General features: G+C 34.8%; 1 protein-coding gene and 1 pseudogene across 15 annotated transcripts in view; both read left to right on the top strand.

Moving 5' to 3' along the window:
- BIRC6 (baculoviral IAP repeat containing 6) overlaps positions 1-15,303 on the top strand; it is a 235,638-nt gene that overhangs the window by 103,755 nt on the left and 116,580 nt on the right. For all 15 annotated transcript variants that reach the window (XR_004625038.1, XM_034659673.1, XM_019803711.2 and 12 more), the window contains 9 exons: positions 543-758; positions 1,605-1,788; positions 2,423-2,578; positions 5,429-5,562; positions 6,223-6,376; positions 8,726-8,842; positions 11,056-11,210; positions 11,717-11,843; positions 14,046-14,156. Coding sequence is in view for 14 of the 15 variants with exons in the window: in XM_034659673.1 (XP_034515564.1) it covers positions 543-758; positions 1,605-1,788; positions 2,423-2,578; positions 5,429-5,562; positions 6,223-6,376; positions 8,726-8,842; positions 11,056-11,210; positions 11,717-11,843; positions 14,046-14,156 (1,354 nt within the window). In the remaining variant the exon portion in view is untranslated. The remainder of the gene's footprint in view (positions 1-542; positions 759-1,604; positions 1,789-2,422; positions 2,579-5,428; positions 5,563-6,222; positions 6,377-8,725; positions 8,843-11,055; positions 11,211-11,716; positions 11,844-14,045; positions 14,157-15,303) is intronic.
- LOC100484368 lies at positions 2,585-5,421 on the top strand (annotated as a pseudogene).

Below are 15,303 nucleotides of genomic sequence, written 5' to 3'. Positions count from 1 at the left end.
AGTGTTCTTTCTAAGTGAAAATTAAATCCATTGATTTGTAAATAAAATTTTAAAATACAACTTAACATATATTTTTTAATTTGGGGGGATAACACATACAGCAACCAATTTTGTTTATTGTGTTTCTATAAATATGAAGTTATAGTTATTCCATCAGATTTTGAGATAATTTGAGTTAATACTCTACTTATAAATTATAACATCGGTTTCTTTATCTATCCACCTCTTACGAATTATGTTTAGGATGTTTGGTAATTTTTATTCGGGATGTTAGATTTGACCTAATGTAGCCTTAACATAGAATTTCATTTTTCTGAAATTCTGTTATGTATTCTATGCCTTACTCTCAACAGGACTTTAGGTATATTGGTTAGTATAGCTTTTAATAATCGTATTTTGAAGCTTATGGTTTATCTAAAATTTTATTCTTTAGAAGTTGTAAATTTTCTGGGTGAATATTTTCATTCCATAAATAAATATATACTGAAAGAATTTTCATTCAGTAAACACTGATTTAAATACTGTAATTTTTTTCTGTGCAGCATTTCAAGGATTTAATTCGGTTACGTCGGACAGCAGAATGGTCCCGTTCTAATTTAGACACAGAAGTTACAACAACAAAAGAAAGCCCAGAGATAGAACCACTTCCATTTACCCTGGCCCATGAACGCTGTATTTCAGTAGTGCAGAAACTTATTCTGTTTCTCCTCTCCATGGATTTTACATGTCATGCAGATCTCTTACTGTTTGTTTGTAAGGTAAGTAAACTAATAGGCATAATTTATAATTACAGATTGAGAGGGTAAGAAAAAGAAAGAATGCATTCTTTAATTGGTTTTTGATTATGAATAATAATAGTACTTTTATTGGTTTTCCTTTATGTAAGTCAGTTTTTTTTTGTTGTGCCTTGAAAGACTTAAAAAATATTTTGTCCCTTACTACTTAGGAGATGTGACGTCTTAGGAGATGTGATTTATATTTTAACCTAGCTAAAACCAAATCAGTGTAGATTTGAAATGTATGTAAGGTGGATATGTCTATCTCTAAGCTACCTTTTTTTGTTAGTTAAAATAGGATATATACAATTAAGTGTCAAATTATGGTAATGAAGGGGTTTTAATACCCTGAAGGCTTTCTTGTAGCGTATTCATTGTTTTTAGAAATTATTCTTAACTATTCCACCAAGAGGTTTTTTTTTTTTAATGATTTTATTTATTTATTTTAGAGAGAGAGAGAGAGAAAGCTCTCTTGTGAGTGCTCGATGTGAGTGGGGGGAGGAGCAGAGGGAGAGAAGCTCAAGCCGACTCCCCGCTGAGCATGGAGCCCAAAGCAGGCTGATCTTACAATGCAGACTCATGAGACTGTGACCTGAGCCAAAATCACAAGTCAGACACTTAACTGACTGAACCACCCAGGCGCCCCACTATTCCACCATTTTTAATGAGATTTTAGTATTCGATCATGAAAATACATTTCTTTGTTTTTCATCTCAAACAATTATTTTGACACCAAAAATATATCTCATCATTGAAAAGTATTATTCCAACAGTTTGTTTTTGGAGAAAACATATGTAATTGCTGTAATTTCATAAAATGTATTGCAGGTTCTTGCACGAATTGCAAATGCCACGAGGCCAACTATACATCTGTGTGAGATTGTGAATGAACCTCAACTGGAAAGACTACTATTACTTTTGGTTGGAACTGACTTCAATAGAGGAGATATATCTTGGGGTGGTGCTTGGGCGCAGTATTCCTTAACTTGTATGCTACAGGATATATTAGCAGGTTTGTCTGGATTTATTTTTCATAGGGTATGTCCAGATTAGTTTGCCTTAGCTCGAATAAGTAATATTTAAAAGAAACTGTAACCCCCCAAAGTGAAAGAAATCTGTTTAATGTTACAGCAGTAGCAACTATTTAGAATTACTTTTGTATTATGTTGACAGTTGTATACATGTTAAGTCTTTATGGAGGAGTTAGGTTGTTAAAGCACAGGAATATCATAGCTAGTCGATTTCATTATTAATATCAGTAATGGGCTGCTTATTAGTACTTTATGTGGCCTTGAGGATTCTACGTGCCTTAGTCTTTTTATCTGTAAAATAGGACAATAAGTACCTTCCTTATAAAGTTGTTTTCAGTAAGTGAGTTAATATATGTAAAATGATTATAATAACTCCTGTTCATATTACACGTTTTGTGTAAACATACTAGTTACTTGTCTTTAACATTTGAGGGTAATGCAGTGGGTCCTAGCATTTCCTTAGATAAGTGGGGAATATTTTGCCTCAGACTCTTTTATATTTGATAGCACATACATGCTGCCATTCTCTAAACTGGAGGAAAAATATGCTTTAATATGTCTTGGAGGTCTGTTAATAACTTATTAAGACAGTTAGGACTGTTCTGTTTTGTACAGGGGAGTTGCTGGCTCCGGTAGCGGCAGAAGCCATGGAGGAGGGAGCAGTGAGTGATGATGTAGTTGCAACAGCCGGGGACTCTGATGACTCCCTGCAGCAGTCTTCAGTTCAGTTGCTGGAAACTATAGATGAACCTTTGACACATGATATAACGGGTACATTCCTTAAATTACATTTTATCTAAGATAGTCTTAGTGCTCTTTTTTAATTTTTTAAATTAAAGTATATCTCAAAATTAAGAATTTTAGTGAAGTAGATAATTAATTTTCGTATTTTTGTCTTAGGGCTTTGGCCTTGGTAACCACATTAGTTAAATATGATAAATATGTTTCGGTTTGATTCTCTGAATGAATGCTTGTTATAATAAGATGTACTCCTTTCATAATGTCCTAATTATTTTGATATGGTCTGATTTGGCTGTGTTCAACAAAATACAATCTAGAAAACAGTTAAAGTTACGCACTGGTGCAGATAGCAAAGTTAAAGGCTCTGACTCTTTAGGATCCAGCCTCTTCGGTGTATTTTCTTTCTTTTTTTGTTGTTTTCTGCCTTTTTGAAAACCATATTTATACCTTAGCATGTACAGTCCTTTGTTCCTTACTTTTTGAAGAGGGTATTTTAGTTATTGCTATGTATGTTGCAGGAGCAGTTGGTCATTTCGCCCCTTTGTCATTTCTCAGTCTTACATTCTCTCATAATTTTATTCTTCTTACCTGATATTCCCTTTATCTGCAGTAGACTTCCTTCTCTTGTTTGTAAGATGAGCTCCTATCTAAGATTCACATAAAGCTTGCCCTCCTCCAATAAGCTTTTTCCACCACCACCAGTAGCAGTGTTGGAGACTGCCTTTGGTGCTGCCTTCTACTCTAGATGGTTTCTTACAGCACTCATCATGCTGTAGTTGGTTTAATTTCTGTAGTGTATCTTCACCTCTGGACTTCAATTAATCTATTGGAGAGCAGAAATTTGTTTTATTAATCTTCACATACTCAAACCCTAGTGCAGGCTGGCATGTGCTAGGCATTCTAGAAATATATGTTGAATAAGAGGGTGAAAAGGATGGGAAGGTAAGATTTATTGTAAGGCATAGAAGTTTAGTTAAGAACTTTGAGACATCTGAGAGCAAAATAACTTCTAATTCAGAATAGAAAAATAAGGTGATTAGCACCTTTTCCTATAGGAGCTACTGGGTGGAGAGGAGCGTGACCCTCTCCTATCCCCTGTGATGGCGTGTGCTCATCCACTGATACCAGTCGACTCTGAAAAGGGGAAATCATCTGGCAAAAATGTTACTTTGCCTCCTGTGTTCAAGGCTCCCATTTGACTTGATGCTATGAACTTTGTTCATACCAGCTTGCACAGAAACAACAGATAGCTGTTAGTGAATTAGCAAGTTATCAAACCAGTGCTGAGTCTTGGGGTACTGGCAGAGCTCGAATTCCCTGAGTTCAAGGTGGTGGGACTCACTGTTCTGCCAAGGGTGCTTTTAGAAGTATGTTTTGTGGGGCCTGCATGTTTGCACCAAACAAAAACCTGGCACTGGTGGCACCACAGAGTGAACATAACACGGAAGTGATAGGCCATCTACTCTGCCCAGGCTGCCTGGCCTTACCAGTGCTGGTCATGTCTAAAGGTCATCGTATTAAGGAAGTTCCTGAACTTCCTTCAGTGGTTGAAGGTAAAGTTCACGGCTACAAGAAGACCAAGGAGGCTGTTTTGCTTAAAAAACTTAAAGCCTAAAATGATATCAGAAAGGTCTATGACTCTTGGTGAATGAGAACTGGCAAGAGCAAAATGAGAAACCGTCATCGTATCCAGCACAGGAGACCAGCATCATCTATAATGGGGACAGTGGTATCATCAAGGCCTTCAGAACCATCCCTGGAATTACTTTACTTAATGTAAGCAAATTGAACATTTTGAAACTTGGCCCCGGTGGGCATGCATTTGTCCTGAAAATACTTTTCTGCAAGTAGACAATCTGTATGCATTTGGCATAAGGCTGCCTCCCTCGAGAGTACTACAACCTTCCCATGCACAAGATGCTTAATGTAGACCGTAGCAGAATCTTGAAAAGCCCAGAGATCCAAAGAGCCCTCCGAGCATCATGCAAGAAGATTCATCGCAGAGTCCTGACGAAGAATCCACTGAAAAACCCAAGAATCCTATCGAAGCTAAACCCCTATGCAAAGACCATATGCCAGAACGCCATTCTTTGCCAGACCAGGAGTCACAAGCTCTGGATGGATAAGGCAGCAGCAACCTCAGAAGCCAAATCAGATGAGAAGGGGGTTGCAGGCAAGAATCCTGTGATGGTGAAGAAGGGAAAGAAAGCTGCTGGTGTGAAGGGTGTGAAGAAGCAGAAGAAACCTTTTGTAAAAAAAAAAAGGCTGCAGCTACCAAGAAACCAGCAGCTGTGAAGAAACCTGCAGAAAAGAAACCTGCAACGGAAGAAAAGAAGCCTGCTGCATAAAAACTTAAATTTGTTTATTCTATAATTGTCAAATCATTTTGGATAGCTAATTTTCAATAAAGATCAAAGGCAAGGGAAAAAAAAGAAAAAGTTGAGTAACAGTCATATGACTTGAAATTTCTTTGCTTTTCACTTTAATACTGGATATCATTTTCTGAAATATTGGATGTAACATAGTGCTTTACATATTGACATATTGGAGGTAATAAAATGAGTAATGTTCGTTCTAGAAATGGGTAATGATTATTTTCAGTAACAAAGTTTATGCAACCTAATTCAACAAGGGCTAATTCCATGGTCTTTTTCCCAAGGAAGTCAAATATTATTGCGTGGTGTTTTTAATTGTATGTTCTAGAGTGATACATTTGTATACTTACTAATGTTTAATTGTCAGGTATAAAAATTTAGAAATTTTTATATCAGTAGAAACATGTTACATACAAGTAAAATAACCTTTTCTGTAAGTGAAAGCAATATATTGGTTAAATTTTATGTTGCATACTCTCTCAAAATCATTTTCAATTATTTGAAGGTGCACCTCCTCTTTCGTCTTTGGAAAAAGATAAAGAAATTGATCTTGAGCTCCTTCAGGATCTAATGGAAGTTGATATTGATCCTTTAGATATTGATTTGGAAAAGGATCCTCTTGCAGCCAAAGTTTTTAAGGTATGATATGCTATTCTTTGCAATTAAAATATTTCATTTTATACTTTTGGCTTAATCACTTAAAACAGGAAAGTATACATATTTATCACTAAATGTAATCCATTATTCATTGTTCTCAAAATTCATTATTTTGCTAAAGGTCCTATAGTAGTATTTTTTACAATACCAATAGAGTAGTAGTAGGAAAAGTTGAACCCTTTTATTAATGTAGCCACTATTACTATCTTATATATTAGTAAGAACCAGTAGTATAGGCATGGGGAAGTTTAGTTATAGATTACTAAATTTCAAGCAGCATTTAAGTTCCTCTAAGCCCAGTTTATTTCAGATTCTAATTCTTTATTAGGTTCAACGTTTTCTGAAGGAGATATACCCCTAATATTTTATATTGCTTCTTTTTGTGTACAAGAGATTCTTTTTTTAAGGATGTTAATTATCTCTCATTTTCTAAATAAATAAAGTAATTTTTAATTTTGGTGTAAAATGAGAATATTACTTATCTATTCCAATAGATCATTAAGATCATAAGTATATTTTGGCGGTTTAAAGGGTGGGGAGAATGTTTATTTTGTAGCTGTATTTGAGTTTAGAAAGTGTAAATAATGTCATTCTTAGTGAAGAGGTAAAAATAAACCACAATTTTTTTTCCACTCTTTTAAGCCAATAAGCAGTACATGGTATGACTATTGGGGTGCTGATTATGGCACCTACAATTACAACCCTTATATTGGAGGTCTTGGAATTCCGGTAGCAAAGCCACCTGCAAACACAGAGAAGAATGGATCACAGACAGTTAGTGTTTCAGTATCTCAGGGTAAGTGTGTGTTAAATTTTAAGTCATGTGCTATTCTTTTTTTTTTTTTTAAGATTTTATTTATTTGTTTGCCAGAGAGAGAGAGAGAGAGAAAGCACAAGCAGGGAGAGCGGCAGGCAGAGGGAGAAGCAGGCTCCCCGTTGAGCCTGGAGCCCGATGTGGGGCTTGATTCCAGGACCGTGGGATCACGACCTGAGCCGAAGGCAGTCCCTCACCTGACTGAGCCACCCAGGCACCTAGTCGTGTGCTGTACTTAAAACAAGTCCTAAGTTTATGTATTTTTTGGCCTTTGAGAAAACGAGCCTGCGTGTAGGCTGAGAGGGTTCAGTTTCACAGGTGTGCCTTCAGAATAACAGAGCTGTGTGTTTTGGTGTCAGTCACTTTGGAGGAGCTTCCATTTATGGGGCATCTTTTGTTTCTCAAAGTCACACCTAGCAAAATATATTTGTGAGTTGTATGGGATTGCCATTGATTTTACTTAATTGTGCTTTTTGAAATTTTGTTATGGCTAATAATAAACTTGTATTTTATTTATAAACAGAATGAAACCACCCTGAATATTATTTTTGCACTCTTCTAGTTATGTAGAATATATCAGACTTTTTTTTTAAATAAAATCTTTCGCTACATTTTGAAACAATCATACCTTTACTGAAAAGTTGCGAGTTTGATACCAAGAACATTTGTTATCCTTGAACCATTTGGCCGTAAATTGCTAATCTTATTCATTTTTGTTTTGTTTTTATTTGTTCTTTGTACAGATCAAGGCATTTTTCTACATAAGCAATCAGGGAGCACATTCTGTCAAAATTAAGAAACTAACATTAGTACTAACACTCATACCTCATTCAGGTTTCAGCAGTTGTGTTTAAATAACGTGCTTCATACAAAGGGATCCAAAGCAAAATGATGCCTTGCATTTAGTTGTCATAGCTCTTCAGTTGCATTCAGCCTGCTACAGTTCTTCAGAGTTCACTTGCATGGCCTTCATGCTTTTGAAGATTACAGGCCAGTTATTTTGTAAAATGTCCCTCAAAATTTGTGTTCGTGTGCCATTTCCTCATGATTAGTTTATGGTCATGCATCGTAGCCAGAAGTATCTGAAATGTAATGCTTAGGTTTTCTTATTATGTTCTGTTAGTTGGTTAATTATTCTCCATTATAGTTATTCTTTTCCCTCCTAAAAATTTTTTGTGGATGTGGGAGAATGGTACTTGGAAACTGTTCTTTTAAAAAAACAAGTCTATTCATTGATTTTTAAGCAGACCAATGGTTTCCTGTTTTATTCAGTGAGTCATAGTTTGTTATTATTTATTTGTTGCTTAGTGTTTATTAAGGTAAAATAGCTCGATGTTTAAGTTGTCCCAGATTTGACCAGTGGGATGGATCTCCCGTAGTTTATCTATCTCCTCTTTCCTCGAGCACTTCCTTGTTTTCTGGCACAACAAGATGCCCCAGGCTAATTATTTCCTTTTCCTTCCCCAGATTGGGAATTAACTACTTAAGTAAGGATAAGTGTTTTTTGTTTTGTTTTGTTTTTTAAAGATTTTATTTATTTATTTGACAGACAGCCAGCGAGAGAGGGAACACAAGCAGGGGGCGTGGGAGAGGAAGGAGCAGGGAGCCCGATGCGGGGCTCGATCCCAGGATGCTGGGATCTGGCCCTGTGCGGAAGGCAGACGCTTAACAGCTGAGCCACCCAGGTGCCCCAAGGACAAGGGTTTTTTTTAAAAACCTTTTAGTGGAAGAATGTGATTAAGAAACCAAGATTTGGGTGCTAGCTATACTTACTGTTTTGGTGGCTGTTTCTGTGCCCTCTTGGTGGACAGATCTAGGGAATGTGTGTGTTTATACCCATTTGCATCTATATTTCTATATCTGCCTTTTTATCTAGAATGCCTTGAGTTCATATCAATATATCTGGCTATAATTAACTGTAGGTTTCATTTTATTTTTTTAATTTTTAAAAAATTTTTATTCAAATTCCGGTTAGTTAGCATACAGTGTAATATTACCTAGACTTCATTTTAACTTTCTGACTTTCCATATTTTTATCTCTTTTCTCTGACAACGAGGAACCTGTTTCTCATTTTCCTTAGCTTATTTGCTTCTGTTATCATTACTTCATTTATTTGATCCACCTCTGTCTATATAACCAGTGTCCCATCTCTAGCCTCTTTTGCACAGATGTTGGTACCTGCTGTGGCTGATACTCCCTGACAGATTGTTCTTACATGAGGACACACTCTTCACCCTGTTTTGCATTTGGATGTCAACATTTTATTGTAGGAAGTAGGACACGAGTAATAATTATCCAATAGCTCTTTTTCTTTGAATTGCTTGTTGTAGCCCTAGATGCTCGCCTTGAAGTTGGACTTGAACAACAAGCAGAACTTATGTTGAAAATGATGTCTACCCTGGAAGCAGATTCCATTTTACAAGCATTAACAAATACATCTCCTACATGTAAGTGAAAATCACCATTCTTAGAGTATTGCAATGAATGTTTTCTCTCTTGATAATTTTTAAGTGCATTCAGCAAGGACAGATTTTTAAATTCCATGTGTGGTGTGAATCTGAGTGGGCTAAGTATATAGCACCTCTCCCTCACTAAGTTAGAAGCAAGTTGGAAAATAAGACAAAGGATTATTAAATTAGGAAATTGGAGGGAGAACAGAACACCTCCATGTAGTAGTATGCTTACATTCAGTCCAAAAACCTGAATGATGTTTTTGTTGTTGTGTTGTGAAGTTAATGAAATTCCTAGAGTTGTCTGATTAGCTAGCTGCCTGGGAGTTCACTGCATTATATCCACATTTATGATAAAGTGGGTTTTTATGTACAATAACCCCTTTTTCGGGAGAGAGATGTTTCAAGACCCCCATTGGATGCCTGAAACTACAGATAGTACTGAACCCTATATATACTGTGTTTTTTCTCTACAAACATACATATGATAACGTTTGATTTATAAATCAGGCACAGTAAGAGATTAACAATAATAAATAGTTATAATCATATACTGTAATAAAGGTGTGAATGCAGTTTCTCTCTCTCAGAATCACCCTTCTGGTGGTGATGTTTGGTGATAAAATGCCTGCATGATGAAATGAGGTAAATGACGTAGGCGTTATGATGGAGTGTTAGGCTACTGTTGACCTGAGTGCAGTTGCCTGCTGGTAACAGAAACCAGAAACCATGGAGAGCAGAACCCCAGATAAGGGGACACTACTGCAGTGGCATCTTTATCATCCTTAAAGCCTAGGAGGGAAGAGATATATATGGGCCTAACTGAACTGCTGAATGGAGAGGACTTACTACCTAATTATCTACACCAAAGGAAGGCGAATGTTTTATATAAAGGACCAGATAGTAAATATTTTCTGCTTTCTGTGTGTACAGTGTGTGTTGTAATTACACAACTCTGACTTTGTAGCAGTAAAGTAGCTACAGTCAATATCTAAACCATTGGGCATGCCTGATACAGAAACTGTGACACAGTCAGGTGGCTTGCCAGTTTTGGTCATCAGGCAGTCATTTGCTGAAGTAGAATGCTAGACTTGGGCAGATCGCCTCCTATCAGGCGAGCACATGCTCAGTTAAGATAGATAGCAGCCTGTCTCACAAAGACAAACGATTGAGGAACTGTGCTAAGGAGATAGTGATGTTTTTATTTTTCTTAGGCCTACAAATTATTTCACCTTCTCTGAGTAAAAGGGTAGGTGGACTAGTTAGAACCTAGGAAGAGCATCGTGTTCTTCTTCCCCTGTGAAGGGGAGTTTATGACACATTAGAGAAATTTGGGTTTTTAGACACTTCTCTGTCAAATTGAATTCTTTCACTTTGTGATTTTCATTTGTTTCTTACCTTAGAAAGTATATAGAAAAGCAAAAAACCGAAGAAAAGGTCTAGTGTTCTATGATCCTGGTGTTGGTACACTAGTGGTACCTGGTGTTGGTACACTAGTGTTATTGTATCTTATCTCTCATGTAATGGACGGATCTCTCCATGACCACAAACAACTCAGTACTGACCTAAGTAGTTCTTTTTTTTTTGTTAGACATTTCTTGTTTAAAAAAATCTATTAGAAGATGGTTTTGTAAGTTCTGTTTCTCTTAATATTGTGTCTTTTGATTATTGTCCTGTTCAGAACTCTGTCCCTCTTTTAATATAATAACTTTCTAAATATATGAAAAACCTTTCATAGAGCTCACATATTTCTCTGCTCCCCATGAATATATACTCATTTATTAGTTTGATGTGTGACTTGGGCATCAGTATTTTTTAATGCTTCCCAGGTAATTTTAATGTATGATAAAGTTTAAGAATCAATGGACTTGAATCTAAATTATTCTAAAACTACTTTCTTAAGAATTAGTTGAGATTCTTCTTTTTCTTCCTTTTCCTTATTTATTAATTAGGAAAAAATAGAAAATAAAAATTGCTAGAGAGTAAGGTTTTGTTCCTTTGATGGACAAATGCTGTGAATTGGGGAACTTCTCTCTTTGACTTTGAGGTAATGTTGTAAAAACAAATTTTCAAATAATATAATGATGAACCATTCTTAGGAATGCAATTTTAAAAAAGTTTTAGATCTTCACTTACCTATACATACTAATAGCTAGTGAACATTTCTCCTGATACTTTGTGATAAAATCATAATTGTGTTTAATTTTCAGTATCACAGTCTCCCACTGGAACAGATGATTCACTTCTAGGGGGTTTACAAGCAGCGAACCAATCCAACCAGCTTATTATACAGTTATCATCTGTCCCAATGTTAAATGTTTGTTTCAACAAACTTTTTTCCATGCTTCAAGTCCATCATGTTCAGGTATGACTTCAGGAGAAATGGTGTATTTTTACACAGTATTGCCAGCCTAGTAAAAGATGAAAATAACTGGGGAGATCTTTCTCAACCTGACAGGGATGATTTATTCATTATCTCAGATGGAAAAATATTGGAGATCCTTTGATAACCACAGATCCTCAGTGATAGGTTATTTATAATTTTTATGATTTTTAAGATTTATTACTGTAGTTCCAATTATATGTTTTACATACACCTGCATTTAAAGACTTAAATCACCTATTTTAATTTGAAAACTATATGTATTAAGTAAATTACAGATTTTAATTCAGTTTAAATTTTGTTTCATCAAGAATTTTAAGATGTGTTTGCTTGTCAACTGAATAGAAGTAACCAGACGAAATATTTAATAGAAAAATTAATTACTCAAAGGGATTCATTCATCAAATTTTTGTTTAAATAGTATTTCGTTGTATAATAGGTACGTTTTGTTTTTGTTTTTTCCCCTGTCAATTTTCATTCTTTTTCAGTTGGAATCCCTTCTCCAGTTGTGGCTCACATTGAGCCTGAATTCTAGTTCATCTGGAAACAAAGAAAATGGAGCAGACATTTTTTTATATAATGCTAATCGAATACCTGTCATTTCATTAAATCAGGGTAAGATTTATTAGAAGGAAAATTACTCACATAGCATAAATAAACTAAAAAGGCAACAATTAGGTTAATATTACCTAATCTTTTTTGTCATTAGGTTTATAATGTTTTAGTGGGGGAAAAACGTTTTTTTATACATTGACTTTTAAATAATTTTCAGGAAAGAGAACAAAAAACTTTTTCTCTGGTTTGTATTATCTTGTGCCCATGTGTAACTAAAATTTGCATTGTTAATCTTTACATTTCCAAAAAATACCATCTTGTTCACGAACTGTTCTGTTGCCTCTGGTGTTTCGTAAAAATGTGAATCAGCCCCAAGGGAATTGATAAATTGGAGAAGGATGTCCCATTTCCTGTGGAAGTTGTGTTAATTAGCTTTGGGGGGTTTTGTTTTTGTTTTTGACAAATGCAAGAGTGTGAAAGTAATGGGAGTAAAATAATATCCTTCTACAGAAATAGAATTAGCCTTTAGCTCTGACTGCAGGAATCTATTTTTGTTATATTTTAAGAAAAGTGTAACTGATCACTATTTTTGGTGCTTTCTGCCTTGCAGGGGTGAATTCTGTATTTTGCGTGGCTCTCATAGGCTTGTCTTTCAACCTTAATGACAGCCCCAGTGGCTCATGGTCCCACTTATATCTGTGTTGTCTTGGCAAGGGCCAGCCCTGCTTTAATTAATAGGTTTTCATCTCTTCCACTGTACTAATAATTATTATAAATTGTGCTCCTATTGTTATTTTCAACTTTGTTATTGTGAAAACCGTTACACATAAACAAGAGTTGTTTATGTAGTAATTATAATATTTATGTAGTTATATAATTTATGTAATAATTATATAGTAAATATTATCATCAGATGTCTGGTTAGTATTCAGATTTCCAGTTGTCTCAGCTGTTACAAATAGAATCCATGTAAGATCCACATATTTTAATTATGTTTCTTTAATCCCTCCTAATCTCTATAGGTTCCCTCCATGTGGTTTTTATCCCCTTAACAAAGTCATTTATCAAAGAAATTTGGACTTTCGTGTTTCAGGATTTCCACGGTCCTGATTTTTAGTGATTCTATCTCCATTGATGTCCTCTTGGTTTCCTATAAATTGGTAGTTAAACCTGGAGGTTAATCTGATTTTTTTTTTAAAGGCCATTTCCTAGGTTGCCTCTCTTTTTACATTTTTAAGACACTGAAGTTCAGTGCCATTAATAATTCATTAGAGCTTTCAATATGAGGATAGTCTAATTCTGTCACTTCTTCTTTATTTTAGTTGAAATACTTCCATAAAGAGAAAATGCCTTTCATAATTGGCTATTATGTCACCTGCTGTTGGTAGTTTGTATATTAGAGGCAGGGAAAATGCCGGAACTTTTTTTTGTTGTTTTGTTTTTGTTTTTAAATTGAATTGGTTCACAAGCAGTCTACATGCATGATCATTTAGTTTCTTTAATAAATATCTGTATAAGTTTATGATTTAAAATTTTTTTTTTGTTCCCGTTACAGTTGTGCTTATTGATGCTGAAATTTTGCCCTTTGTGGCCAGTGAGGTGCTCCTTTCTTAGTTGTTGTTGTTTTTATATACATATTATGCTTTTGTGTTAGCTTTTAGTGTGATAAATATTCCAGTCGATGTGTATTTTAGCCTGAAATCTGGAATCAGCCATTTTTTAAAGGGTGTTTTAAGGGCACAGTCTGGGCACTGCATTATGTTCGTGCATTTTGAATAACTTGTTTGGCTTCTCCAGCTGCCATAAGCACTTTCTACTTGGGCCTTGCAAGTGACCAAATTATTCTAGTTTGTGCTTTTGTTCTGAAGTTGCATTGGTTTTCAGTGTTCTTACCCCATCCCTGTTTTTCCAGTATCCCTTATTATTTTCAGGTTTTAGTCTTGTAGAATGTGAAGATTTTTAGTAAAACAAACTATGTTGCAGTAGAAGTGCCTGTAGTTTGAAAAGGACAGCACATTTATAGTGATAACATTTTATGTGTTGCAGGCTGAGCTTTAAACTTAGCCATAAAATATTATTAACTCTTAATTTTTAGTGATATTTAATGGGGAACTCATTTCATTTCTGTGTTTTGAGGACACTAGGTAGTGAATTGATTTAAAGAAATAGTGTCATATTTTTAAATTTGTTTTATTTTTAATTCTTAATAAACATTTGGTTTTCCTTAATTAAAAGTTTTTTCCCTTTCTCTTTTCTGTGTAGCATCAATAACTAGCTTTCTCACCGTGTTAGCTTGGTATCCCAACACTTTGCTCCGGACATGGTGCCTTGTGCTTCATAGTCTAACACTCATGACAAATATGCAGCTTAATCGTAAGTGCAAAAGTTTATTCCTTTACATCTAATTACTCCTTTAAATCTCTGACCTATACGTCTTTATTCTTACTATCAGATTCTTCAGATCTTTCCAAGAAGTGATACAGTTGTGAACAGTTTATGTTCCTTATTTGATTGTATCTCTTTTGAATTTATTCTTACATATTCTTAGACTTCGTGCTTCCTTACTTTGATAATATACTGTCATCACGAGTTCAAATCATAGTTCTACTTTCTAAAAGCTTACTACTTATTAAAGTAAAACTGATTGCTTTGAGAATACAAAATCAAATGTTTACTGTTTCATGTTTGTTATTCTTTTTAAAGTACCTTTGCACTCAAAAAATGATCTGTTATATTCATGAACATGTATGATGAGTTTACCACATCTAAAAGCTGTATTCATAGAATATAATTGCTTTTTCTCAGATTGTGATAATAGGTTTTCTACTTTCCTTACTCCACCCCCTTTTTTTCATTATAATTAAGATAGTAAAATAATTTCTGTACCTTTTTAGTAAGGAACTTTTAGTGCTTTCTATGGCTTTATGTATTGTGAAGTCATGAAGATAACCCTGCATTATCTTCTGTAGTGCATATTGATTTTATTTTTCACATTTAGGTCTGGGTTTTATCTGGTATTCTTGAGATTGTTGTGAGGTAGAGATGAAAGTTCACAGTAGACAATAAGGACTAGCCATATATGAATTAAAATCTTCATTCTGTCTATAGGTTATGATAAGAGGTGGGTAAATTTCATCCCCATTCTGTTTGAGATGAATTTCATTAAATAGAAAGCTCTGTCACATTGATAAATATGTCAGTTTAAATCATTGTTTAGCATCAAAATACTACTCCTTTTTTTTCATTTGGAATGTTTTCCAAATATGGGATCAAAAACATTACAGTCTCATATTGAAGATAGATTCAACTCAAAGGATATTTTATTCTGTTCAGAAAATTGGTGTGTTACCTATATATCATTTAACAGTGTACAGCTTTTATACTACTGACACGCAAAAGTGAATAGTTTTTGCCTAGATTTATCTTAGAAAGAAGGGTTAAGATTTACCCAAAAAGTAGATTCCTGTTTCTGAAAGAGGGAAATAATTACCAAGAATAGGCTTACCAAAAGGTCAGTAAG

The sequence above is a fragment of the Ailuropoda melanoleuca genome, chromosome 4 (genome assembly GCF_002007445.2).
Source record: "Ailuropoda melanoleuca isolate Jingjing chromosome 4, ASM200744v2, whole genome shotgun sequence".
In the NCBI taxonomy this organism is placed as follows: domain Eukaryota; kingdom Metazoa; phylum Chordata; class Mammalia; order Carnivora; family Ursidae; genus Ailuropoda; species Ailuropoda melanoleuca.
Note: the sequence above shows the minus strand (reverse complement) of the source record. Positions and strands in the feature narration are given on the sequence as shown.